Source organism: Haliotis rubra, unplaced genomic scaffold (genome assembly GCF_003918875.1).
Source record: "Haliotis rubra isolate DU_JTF1 unplaced genomic scaffold, ASM391887v1 Scf1279, whole genome shotgun sequence".
In the NCBI taxonomy this organism is placed as follows: Eukaryota; Metazoa; Mollusca; class Gastropoda; order Lepetellida; family Haliotidae; genus Haliotis; species Haliotis rubra.
In genome coordinates, this window is record NW_025765202.1 from 58,163 (window position 1) to 71,744 (window position 13,582).

General features: G+C 39.6%; 1 protein-coding gene across 1 annotated transcript in view; it reads left to right on the forward strand.

Annotated features, from left to right (window-relative positions):
- The window catches only part of LOC124266744 (transmembrane protein 145-like), a 51,024-nt gene extending 40,516 nt beyond the window's left edge, over positions 1–10,508 (forward strand). Inside the window, exons 7-9 of the mRNA XM_046701532.1 lie at positions 360–476; positions 1,510–1,537; positions 10,454–10,508. Coding sequence (XP_046557488.1) covers positions 360–476; positions 1,510–1,537; positions 10,454–10,508 — 200 coding nt within the window. The remainder of the gene's footprint in view (positions 1–359; positions 477–1,509; positions 1,538–10,453) is intronic.
- The last annotated feature ends 3,074 nt before the right edge of the window (positions 10,509–13,582 follow it).

The following is a 13,582-nucleotide window of genomic DNA, read 5'->3' on the forward strand; positions in this document are numbered from 1 at the left end:
CCATCATAAAGCTGGAATATTACTGAGTGCGTCATGAAACAAACAGACTTGTAACCGATTCTTTGCCAATTAATTTTTCTCATGTAGACATGCAGGATGGGACCAGGGTCTATACTCTGTTAAGGGGCGGTGGGGTAGCCTAGTGGTTAAAGTGTCCACTCATTTCTTTGAAGGCCCGGGTCGATTCCCCCTCATGGGTATAATGGATACTTTGCGTCTCCCGCTGTGATATTGCTGGAATATTGCTGAAACGGCTTAAAACCATACTCAGTCAGTCAGTATACACTGTTAAGGAACATTCAACAGCTGATGATAGGTTGTATATATCAGTTGGGTGAACGTGGGTCCCCTTGTTTCAGATGCTGGAGTGGATGGTGGCATGATCGCTGGTATCGTGGTAGCTATCCTGGTTGTCATCGTTGTCATCGTCGTTGTCATCGTCGTCATGCGCAAGAAGAAAAGTGGTGGTGAACATTGTGAGTATACCATTGGATTTTCCTCACAACTTGCTATTACTCACAGATGGCTTCACATCATTGTATGTAAATTATACACAGATTTTTGCATTTCGGTTAAATACGCTGTATTTATATATTGTTTGGAATCTGTAACAATACTACAGTATAATGTGATTAAATAAGCAATGATAGGGGAGCATTGTATTTTTTTTATGTCTACACAGAGCTCCAGATAAGATTTAGCTCATGTGGGTACTGTACCCACTGTATTTTTTTGGAGTGGGTATTATGAATGTTGAATGGGTTTTTCTTTTTCCGTTACCCACTGCTTTCAAAAAAGTGCGTATTTCCGCCATTTTACTCACCTAAGTATTATGTCATTGAGTAAGTTTACTAAGCAGGTATGTTCTGCCTCATGTCATACCTAATCAAAACCAACTTAAATATAATGGAAATGATTTCATAAATAAATCACTCATCCTATACTGACAGTACAACACTTGTCCTATACTAACAGTACAACTTGATACCAATCGATGTCTTTTTCATTACGCAAGTGATTTTTATAAATATATTCCGTACGCATTTGTTTTAAACTCTTTGCGTATCTAACATTTTAAATGCGTAATTGGTACGCAACAATTATTTTTCAATGCCTAATTGGAAATTTTCTATGTGTATTTTACCCGGATACGCAGCTTATCTGGGCCTCTGTCTACATATTCTATGCAAAGTCTGTAATACAGAGGGGCGGTGGGGTAGCTTAGTGGTTAAAGCGTTCGCTCGTCACGCTGAAGACCCGGGTTGGATACCCCACATGGGTACATTGTGTGAAGCCCATTTCCCGTGTCACCCGCTGTGATATTGCTGGAATATTGCTAAAAGTGGCGTAAAACTAAACTCACTCACTGTAATCTAGAAATTGTGCTGCTTCATCTTATGTGTAAATGTTTTTGTAAACGAAGATAAATTGTGCAGCGTTTCTTAAATCTTTACTCGTTTTACCCTAAATATCAGTTGCCTAAAATATATCTGTAATTTCCATTTTCAGATGAAACAAAGGAAGAGGATGGACGAGAGTAAGTATGGATACTAAAATAGGGACTGGTGTTTTAGGTGAGATGGAGGGGAAAATGTTCCTAATTTGTCACAAGTTTTGAGAGGTAGGGGGCCATGAAGAAATTATTGTTCTCTATTTTCAAATATAAAAGTTCGAAATTCAAACATTATTTAGGGAATTCTTATTAATGGGAGTGGGATGGACCATGAACAAGTATTACATTAAATTAATTATTGGGAGGGTGAGCAAAAATGACCAATAACCCAAAAGCAGTTGTAGATTGTAATTAGTACACTGAGATTTCTGCAAACACCAAATAGAGAGGACAAAATGTGCTGTAAATGTCGTACTTCACCCCAAAGAATTGTTTACGCTCTGCCCTTTAAGCCAATTAAGCATGTTCTGGCCCTACTAAACCAAAAAAACTTTGTGCCAAGGAAAAAGATCATCAGACACTGTACAAATGAACAATTCCCCCTGTCAAGACCTAATTATTAGTGAAGAGTCTGGGTGGCAAAGGTCAGGTTGATCATGCTCGTAAGGATCATATGGGAATTATAAAGCTAACGTCAAAGTTCTTGAAAGGTAATGAAAAGATGTTCTGTCGGCAGTGTCTTTTTCAAGATTTATAGATGTGTTTTTTTGTGTTTTCAGTAATTTACGTCATCAGTCGAATCAGCATGTAATAAGTGAGCTTAAGTATTAATCCATAAACTTTGCCAGCGTCAATTTGCAAATTCCTTCGAGCATGTTTACCTGCAATAAGATGTGGCTTCAGATAGACCTACCTTTTTCTCTCTTTGGCCGCGCAAACTTTTCTTCAATTCCTCTTGCTGCTGCTCTCCCTTCACAAACGCTGATTGCGTACAAACAAGGATAGGTTCATATTTCTAGGAGTCGTGTCTCATGCTGCTTCTCTCCCTTCACAAGCGCTGATTGCGTACAAACGAGGATAGGTTCATATTTCTGGGAGTCGTTTCTCATGCTGTCCATCACTGGAGTCCATTTTGAAAGTTTGATCATGGATAATGTGTCTGTTGGCCAACAGTTCAGCTCACAAAATGCTGGACATCCCAAACATCTTTACTCAGGGATGAGAATTTTCTGCGGATTTGATCGTGCTGGGGTCTTTCATGGATCTACGTCCCCCAAGACCCCCGGCTCATTTTCCTCACTCATACTCATTGTCATCCCAGTCTTCTCTCCGCGTTTCAAACTTCTGTTTGCCTTGCTCATCTTAAGTGGTGACTTTTGGAACAGGTCGTCAAGCCTTGGTGACTTTGTTAGCTCTGTGTCAGAGTACCTTTATGGGGTGAGATGTTCTTACCAGGGCTGCAGCGAATGCACTATGAGGCGAATACGATATGTTTTACAAATGTAGATTAACAAATACAAATATTATTTTTCCTTATCCTGACTCATGATCTTTTGCTTAGCTCCCTTTCCCCTGCGAATGGTAGTGGAACACTTGAATCCCTTGTAGTTCCGGAAGTGGACGTAAAAATACACTCACCCACAAGTTACCTCCCTTCTTTCCCGCGCAAACAGTCATGTGACCAGCCTTACTTGTCACTCTCTCCCTTTTCGCCCATGCGGATGGTTGGGCGAGCACTGGAGTCCCGTTTACGGCAGATATCCTTTATATTTAGATCCTACTTATCAAAATTACGCTGTGTATGGTATTTGGCTATAACTATAATGCATTAGTTGTATAAAATTTGAAGAAATTTTCGTAATTTGTTACACTTTTTCATCATAATGTAACGTGTTTACATTTCATGAAATCTTGCATTGTTTGCAGGCACCGGCTATCTGTGGCTGATCCTCACCCCCAATGTCCATCGTGCATTACACCTTGTTCCATCTCACGTTGTACATATTGCAGTGATTTATCAAATTAGCAATGTAATCAATATTTGTCTCGGACCCCAGATATCCCGAAACCTCGCCTTCCGGTCAATTTTTAGTAAAAACCAATCTCTTACGTTATAAAAGTGACTGTCTATAACGGATATTCGGTTTCCGGACGGTACATTTTACAAACAATCCGGCTAAATCAACACAAAATTGACTCACCTATCCTCACGAAGCTTTGATCTACCGCTAACCGTGTGAAGGGAAGTGCGAGAGTGCCACGTGTTTTGACACGAGACATGGTCGGCTAATCCGGATTAATGATCATGAAGGTATTGGTGGTGATTAGAAGGACTAGCTGACACCGAGTTAACCATTGAGTTCTACGCAGTGACAGCCAAGGAAAAGAAAGAGATATGTCTTTACAAAGAACAAAATCCCAAAGTAAGCTTTAATAATATTACGAAGGCCTACTCAGCTACTTTGAGAACAATGGCGACCGTGAAAACCTGGACAAAATGTTGTCCGTCGTGTTGCAAAGGAGCGGCAGCCAGTGTAAGCAGTCCTCAATGAAAGACTTTTCAAAACTGAATAATTGTAAAGGTATGATTGTTATGTTGTGATGCTGTTTTTGAATGTCTATACATGTACAATAAACGCTTGATGATCATAAACATTTTGGATTTTCCTTGAGGTGTATGAAAACCAAAAATCCAGATATCCGGATATTCAATTATCCGGACGATTTACGTAAAAGCGAATATGTCCGGATATCCGAGGTCTCACTGTATCTATAGATGTGCCATGGACCGGGTGAGGAAGTCATCACAAGTCACGGTTGTTAAACCTGGAGATGAAGCCGGTACCCGTAGGTTGTTTGCTACTGCAGAAATACATAATTCTGATGCTATGTTGAGTACGTTGCAGGGGCAGTCGTCTGGTACGGGGTCGAAAAAGAGGTCTGCTACGACAGAGTTGACGCCCTCTCAGAGCAAGAAAAAGACAACTGCTTCATCCACAACGCAGAAAAGGGCATCCATAACTAGGTCTACATCGAAATCTACACGACCTAGCAAGTCAACTCATCAGAGGTCCTTTTTATGAGGACATTATTCTACCGCTTGAGGCAGACGCGTTTGATGAACCACCGTTACTTCTGTCTGAAGTACCTATTTGATCGGCGACACATTCGACCTCCACGACTACTAGATCGTCTCCTGCTACTACCACAGTGGCCCAGCTGTTTGACGACCAATCACCAACTTCTCAACACAGTGAAGTTGAAGCACATAACACATCAGCGTTCGCCAACGCTTCATCAACGCCGAATCAGTTCCAGTCTATGCAGAACTTCGATCCAGGCGACTTTATGAGGCAATTTACTACTCAAATGATGGCCATGATGGAACGACGTTTTGATGAGGAAGCGAAGGCACGACAGCAACGTTCATCAACTGACAACGTTCGCAAACCCTCTGACCTACGCGAACCCAGTACGCCTCACAGATCTACATATGCAGACGACGTTGGTCATCACAATCGGACAATTCTGTCATCATACAACAGGATGGAAGGTCCGCGAAGGCTACGAACTCTACGACAACTTTGTCTGCGAACCCTCAACGTTCGAGAACGTCTAGGAATCCATCCCCAAGAGCCAGCCGTTCCAGATCTACATCCCACAGCTCTCATACACTAAACGCTTACGCGTTTCCATCTCCGATCTTACTACCGAAAGTACTGTTGAAGATCAAACAGACACAAGCGCTACAACTGACCTTGGTCGCGCCCTATTGGCCAGCGAGAGTATGGTTCCTAGACCTAATAGAAGATCTCGGAAGTCCAATCCTCAAACAACCAGAATGGCCGAACCTACTCAGACATCCGCACACCAAGCAAGTCCACAGGAACCCAACACTGTTCCAGCTACATGTGTGGACCGTATCAAAACCTGTCTGAAGAAAAGAGGATACTCCGCCAGAGCAGCGAAAGCAGTAACCCTAGCGTTACGCAGATCTACTCGCAATTTGTATGACGACAAATGGCAGAAATTTGAGCAATATGCAAGGCAGAAAGGCTTCACAGCTATGAAAGCGTCTCATCCTCAAGTGGCGGAATATCTATGTCACCTTAGATATACAAGACATCTGAAAGGTTCGACATTATCTACATATCTGGCAGCCATTAGTACAGTCATCACTATGAAGTCAGGTATCAAATTGACGAAAATACCAGAATTACTAGCTCTGCTGCGATCTTTTAAACTGGAGGACCAGCAAAAGAAATTCAGAGCACCAGCCTGGGATCTGAATGTTGTTCTACGTCATCTCATGAGCGATGCGTACAAACCTCTAGAGCAGAATACCTTCGAGCTACTCACGCAGAAACCCTGTTCCTGCTTGCCCTAGCCATGGCAGCTCGTATGTCTGAGATACATGCGCTGGACTTTGGACGAACTAGATTTGACACGGGGCACTGTCCTGCAGTACATCTAGGACTTAGATGGGACTTTATTGCAAAGAATCAACTACCTGGTCAACCAGATAGACAGTTCCATGTGCCAGTGCCATCTGCAATCCTCGGACCACGGGACACCCAGGGCTTATCCTTGTGTCCTGTCAGAGCCTTGAAGATATATCTTCAAAAGACTAAAACAAGGAGAAGAAAATTCAAGCGCCTATTCATCCCCTTGTCGACGGAGACAGCAGTGGAAGTCTCAAGAACGACAATATCGTTTTGGATGAGAGCCGTTATACTAAGAGCCTACAAAGCAGCAGGATTAGAGCCTCCAAGAGCCTCCAACCCACATGAAGTCAGAGCACTCGCATCAACACTGGCTCTGCATGGAAATTGCTCTATATCATCGATCATGGAGGGCTGCTTCTGGAAGTCAGATACGGTGTTTGCCAACCATAGCCACCGAAGACGTCTCCGGCATTCACCAGTTTGGGCCTCTTGTTGTAGCACAACAACTAACGGTTCCTCAAAGGCGCTGAGTTGAAATCTCACCCTTTATCACGTTGACTTGTTGATAACTTTTACTATGGAGAAAGTTCTAGTTTGAAAGTCCATGCGCACAGTCTAGACTAGGCTAGCATGAGTGATTACAGGGATACAGGACATATCTATGGACAGCTGTTGAATCCAGGAAGTGGCTTGACCCACCACCAATCCGTAGGATTCTATAAGCAAAAGATCATAAGTCAGGATAAGGAAAAATATGTAATTTTTTAAGTAAAATTGATATGTTATACTTATCCTGACTCATGAGGAGAAGCCCTCCCAACCTCCCCGCTGGAAACACTTCGGATTTCACAGTATATCCGGGTGCATGGGCAAAATCAGGAGAAAGTGACAAGTAAGGCTGGTCACATGACTGTTTGTGCGGGAAAGAAGGGAGGTAGCTCGTGGGTGAGTGTATTTTTACGTCCGCTTCGGGAACTACAAGGGATTCAAGTGTTCCACTACCATTCGCAAGGGAAAGGGAGCTAAGCAAAAGATCATGAGTCAGGATAAGTATAAAATATCAATTTTACTTTAAAAATTACATTATTCATCAGTACCTCATGGTTGATATAAAGAAATTAAACTAAAACGTCATGTAATTGCTTTTGTTGAAACATTTTCTGTAAAGCAAAAAATAAATACATTGTGAACAATGCTGTAACGGGCCTTGGAAAATTAACACAAGTTACGCTACTGTGTATCTCATTTAGATAAACAACAAACTTGTTCCAAGTTAAAACACTCTCTTAAAAATATTCGTAAATGTTAGATTTTATTGACCACGGATAACTAGTTGCATTCATGAAGGGAGACGGTTTAATTCACTGATTAGGTGATTTAATCATAACAGAACTACTGCTCACAGTTTCACATCACTGGATTGTCTGGTTCAGACCAGTGTTACACAGCTGGAATATTGTAGAGGGCAAATTCTGAGGCATCCCTTATTATCAAGGGTATTATAGCTGTTCTTTTGTGGTACATATTATCTCTTAGTTGACGAGCATGATGCTATCCAGTTATGCTACACTTGAAGGGCTGAAGCTCTGTCTGAAATTACAGAAATAACAGAAATACACTGGATGATACAAGGACTGGACAAGCAGATCCCCTCTGTAACCATTTAGGAAATATGTATATCATGGAAGGGATGGTGTCATCTATGTGATCATGTGGGGCATCTGGATAATAAAAGGTATTCAGGAACCTATACTAAAGTACTGTTGGAAATAGAAAAAAACTGTATTTTCTCATTTATCTCTACAATTTATGTAGTTGATATGTGCAAGTGTGAAATATCTGTTAAACTAAGTTCGGCCTAACTACAGTCTCAGTGGTAGGGAGATAGGAAACGTAGAAAAAGGACTTTACTGAGGAGAGATTAGTGCAGAAATGAGCAATGCGGTTTCCAAAACGCTTTCTTTGGAACAGACCATGGCTTTATGCAAGTTAGTGTGCGACGATATTGTATTACAAAGACACTTTTTAAATGCCCAATTTGAAATTAGACGTAGCTTCATTAGAAACGATAGCTGGCGTAAATAATAATAACTTTAATACTGAAACTATTAAGGATGTAGCTACCATGGAGTCTCACTGTTACTATAAAGAGAAACAGATAGGAGGGTTTGTCTCAAAAGCAAAACCTGGACGGGTGTCACAGACGATCGTTGGGGTCGGGCTGGGGGGTAAAGATATCAGCTAAGATAAGATAATCCTTTAGGGCAATTATACTTGGGTAGTACACGGCATGTCATAATAATTTACAAGTAATATCCAGTCTTGTTGATCTTCGCGATCGGGTGGTCATGCCACCTATATATTTTGAGACATTTAATACGATGCGTTTCTATGGTTATCAGGTATCATACTCTTTTACATCTCAACATAAACTTCATGAAAGAAAGACACGTAAGATGTTAATCAATAGATGAGGCATAGTCAACACACATGAAAAAAACACAAAATATCTTTGAGATGACCCCTTGTGCCTGTAGGCAGCACATGCATTTCATGCCAGGTGAGTCGATGGTCCGTCATAACTGGCTAAGCGACCTAATTGCCATCTATAGTCTGATCTATTGTTTTCAGCAGTTTTGCCCGATTTTACGAGTAAAAAGGCTTTTCTTGATATCCTATTGCGCATCCCACTGAATGCCAAGTTAGGCCGAAGTGGGTTATTTCGACATATGCCATTTGCAGTTGTGTAAATTTTAGGGATACAGAGTAACAGCCTAAACACAGGTTTTTTCTATTTCCGACAGTACTTTAGTTGTAACAGGCTACTAGAGTAGTAGTGGTGCCATGGTACAAACTACAAACAAGCTCTAAGACTGTCGTAAGTCTGTGTTAAGGTATGGGACTTACGATCACCTTAGTTCTAAGACTGTCGTAAGTCTGTGTTAAGGTATGGGACTTACGATCACCTTAGCTCTAAGACTGTCGTAAGTCTGTGTTAAGGTATGGGACTTACGATCACCTTACCTCTAAGACTGTCGTAAGTCTGTGTTAAGGTATGGGACTTACGATCATCTTAGCTCTAAGACTGTCGTAAGTCTGTGTTAAGATATGGGACTTACGATCACCTTAGCTCTAAGACTGTCGTAAGTCTGTGTTAAGGTATGGGACTTACGATCACCTTAGCTCTAAGACTTTCGTAAATCTGTGTTAAGGTATGGGACTTACGATCACCTTAGCTCTAAGACTGTCGTAAATCTGTGTTAAGGTATGGGGCTTACGATCACCTTACCTCTAAGACTGTCGTAAGTCTGTGTTAAGGTATGGGACTTACGATCACCTTAGCTCTAAGACTGTCGCGTAAGCTCTAAGACTGTTGTAAGTCTGTGTTAAGGTATGGGACTTACGATCACCTTACTTCTAAGACTGTCGTAAGTCTGTGTTAAGGTATGGGACTTACGATCACCTTAGCTCTAAGACTGTCGTAAGTCTGTGTTAAGGTATGGGACTTACGATCACCTTAGCTCTAAGACTGTCGTAAGTCTGTGTTAAGGTATGGAACTTACGATCACCTTAGCTCTAAGACTGTCGTAAGTATATGTCAGTATGTCTCTTGAAACTGATACTACAAGTTGCTGAAATAGAGCTTTGTGGTACAAAAAGACATCCCATCTGTATGAATAATTTAGATTGCTGAGTCATGAATATACACTGTACAGAGATTTAATAATGTCGTATCAATGCTGACTTTCTACTCGCTTCTTCGAACCTGAAATAATTGTGTGCATGCTTGCTAATTGACTAATCCTGTGTGCAATCAAATGATACTGTGTTGATACAGAATTGCTCATTGGATACTTGTATCATGGTACACAGTTGTACAATGCTGACTGCATTGAACGCATCTGTTTTGTCAACACATCAACAATATCGAAACCACACATAAAACTGACACCTTTATTTTGTCAACAGTATCGAAACCACACATCAAACTGACACCTATATTTTGTCAACAATATTGAAACCACACATCAAGCTGACACCTTTATTTTGTCAACAGTATTGAAACCACACATCAAACTGACACCTTTATTTTGTCAACAGTATTGAAACCACACATCAAACTGAAATCTTTGTTTTGTCAATAGTATTGAAACCACACATCAAACTAAAATCTTTGTTTTGTCAACAGTATTGAAACCACACATCAAACTGAAATCTTTGTTTTGTCAACAGTATGCTAGATGTCATACCTTGACATCAAGGGGCGGTGGGGTAGCCAAGTGGGTAAAGCGTTGGCACGTCACACCGAAGACCCGGGTTCGATTCCCCTCAAGGGTACAATGTGTGAAGCCCATTTCTGGTGTCCCCCGCCGTGATGTTGCTGGAATATTGCTAAAAGCGGCGTAAAACCAAACTCTCTCACCTTGACATCAAACTGACACACTTGTTCTGTCCAATTATCAGTTGAATAGATATGACACCTGAATCCTGAGTGTATGCTGCTATATTTATGTTTTGTGTTTTGGGACACAGACAATCCAGGCATAGATAGGTCTGTGTCTCTTGAAAATATTGTTGCAGTAACTGAATTCATTCAACATTTTCTTGTTCACAGTGAAAGGCCGGAAATGACTCCCAATGTTGTGTACATCACTCCGGCCAGCTATTAGCAACGGGTGAGTACCTTTGAGAACATAATTACAAATATAACCTACGAATTTGTACTAGGGTATAATTTTGTTTCTCATATAATGTAAAACTTTAAGTTATCAATGTAAAAGAAAATATTTCACTCAACGAAGTAATTTTGGAAACCCCATTCCATTTGAGTGAACAGTCCCATTGAACATAAGGTGCCTAATGATCTGGAGACATGATTGCCTGGAAACACCCTCACATCAAAACTTACGTCATGCAATCTTTCATGGTTAACACTGACATTGCCTCCATGTATGGAGCCTAAAAGTAGTTCCGGCTTGCTGACTCAATTTGCATATTTAACACATAGAGATAGCAAGCTTACAGATCCGTTTATCACATTGATGACACCATCCATTCCATGATATACATATTTCCTAAATCTCAGTTTTGGTAACTTCATTAAATAATTATTATCATACTGAGAGACCGAACGTATTATTGTCTGAGATCTGATCAGGAATGAGATAGTGTGATAATTCAACAAAATAGTATGCTTGTAGAAAATGACTAAAAGAGTAAAACCTTAGTCCATCTGTGCCTGCTAGCCTATCACAATTACATAGATTCTTTTTCCTAAACTGCAAACATTTTTAATAATAAATTATAATTAAAATTCATAAGGTTCAGGAATGTTTTTATTATTATTATCATAATAGGTAGGCCCTGTTATGTTTATGCATTCAGAATATCATCACTGAGGTCATTTCTTTATTCTCATTAGCGAAAATGTAAAGTGAACATTTTATGTGGAACTAATATATTTTTTGCATCATACTAAAAATAGCGAAATGTTTTTTATGATGAATTTTGCTACCTTTGCACATTACGGATAGATAAGGATGAATTGGCCATTTAAAGACATAACATAATATTGAAACTAAATTGTCAATTCTAATTCAGGAAAAAAATGGGTTTCTTTTGAATAACTGTTTATTTTTAGACCTTTTCTAAATGGTTCTGGTTGCTTGTATGAATATCAAGACTTACAGGTCATTACAGGTCATTACAGGTCAAATGACCCAAAGGTCATGGTCACAGCAGCCTGAAGGTCATGGCCAGTGACCTTTGTGATAGTGACAAATGTCATGCTGACCTTTATTTCATTGACAAAGGTCATGTCACATTGACATATTCCTGGACACAGGTAACAGGTGGCAGAATTCAATGTCATTTTCACTCTCACCTTTTGACCTTGACCTCTAAACAAAAACTTTCGAATAATAAGCCCACATTGACATGGCATGGAAATTATGACAATCTTTTAAATTCTGCCACCTCACCTCGTCTGGGCAGGAAGACGATGACAAAAAAGATCGAAATGCTAACGTAGACGGCCTACATTATGCCGACCTTGACCTTGCTAGACTACCCGAGAAAGGAGAACCACGTGCCAGACAAAAAGATGCTCCAACCGAATATGCATCGATTCGTCTGTTTTGAACACGTTCTGTGATAAAAAACCATTGTACATTGACGTCCACCCAAAAGTCGTTTCTCCATGTTGTCTATTTGGAAGAGCTATTCCCCTTTTGGAATACGAAACATTCCAGGACCTGTTTGCACAGAATGTTCCTAGCACCAAGACTTTGAATTCTCTTATACTTTCACATGGACATTTTGAATGCAAGAGTTTTAAGATGATCCTTATACCTAGATTTAAGACAGTTATGGCGCCTGTATATTAATAGTTGCACAAGTGTTGCTCCTACATATTGGCATATAGGCTAATTGTCAGGAATTTATATTATTTTTGGTATAAAGTGATGGATTTAGTTTTAAATATTTTTGAATGAAATGAATATTTATCACAATACAAAACAATCGCCTTGCTTAGTAAACTATTTTGTAGAGTGGACACTGACATATTTTTGTATAAATTGAATGGCATAAAACTAAACCCACTCACTCACTCCTAATGAGAGTTCAAGAAATGCTGCGTTGAATGGTGTCATGTACACTGACGGTATTGAACGTTGCTCATGACGTCAATCACTTGATTGGTGGTATTTCAGATGTTAGTTTGGTTGTCATGTTCTATCATGCCTACCAGGAGTATTTACAATTTTTATGACGTGATAAAATTTGAAAATATTTGATTCGATAAAATTTGATATGATGACTTTTGATGAGATTTTTGTATTTCATGTTTTGTATGTTATTTTTATGGTATCTTTGTTAAGATATGCTACATGAGTTTCTTATATTTTGTATAAAATATTCAGGTTTCTAACATGCCTCCGTGTCTCATTATGTTAATGACTACCCAGATTCACTGATTTACATGATTGCGTGCTTCCATCAATAGCTTAGTATTGGGAAATCCCAAAATTATGGAAATAGAGTTCCCTGAAAATATTTGACAAATCAAAGTTCTTAGAAGCCTAAACATATTATTTAACAAGAGAGCCAGATTTCTTTGTCATTAACGATGTGTAAATATAGTGTTAATGAGGCTGACTTGTGTACTTCCACTATAAACTGTTATTTCGAGTCCTATACCGTCAAGAGAGTGATAACTAAAACTGGAATCTTACTACTTTCTTTAAAACGCTGAAAAAGACCACGCAGAAAATCTGTTCATCCTATGAGGCGTTTCACATTGGCTGGTGCAAGGTGTTTGCTTAAAAAATGAATACCATCAAAACCAAAGCAGGAGAAAGAATTAACTGTATGTACATACTTACAATTTCTGCATAAATATAATTTCAAAACCAAACAACGCCAATTTTGGTAAGTTGAAATCATATTGCCGACCAAATAATGGTGTTAAATATCACTTCCTGCTGTGAATGAACTCATCATAAGGTACGACCTCCAAGATATGACCCATACCACCGAATAAACAGATTGCAATTTCTCTCTAAACAGCAACCCAGATTTCACAATCGTTAATCTGTAAGTATTTCTGCCCTTCGTCTGCTATAGATGTGAACAAAACAATTTGCTGAAAGCAACTGCCTTGAAATGTTGATATTTGTATACTTTGTGATCAGATTATGAGTGCATCAAAAATGTAAATGTATCTTTTGTCAAATGGTTTATG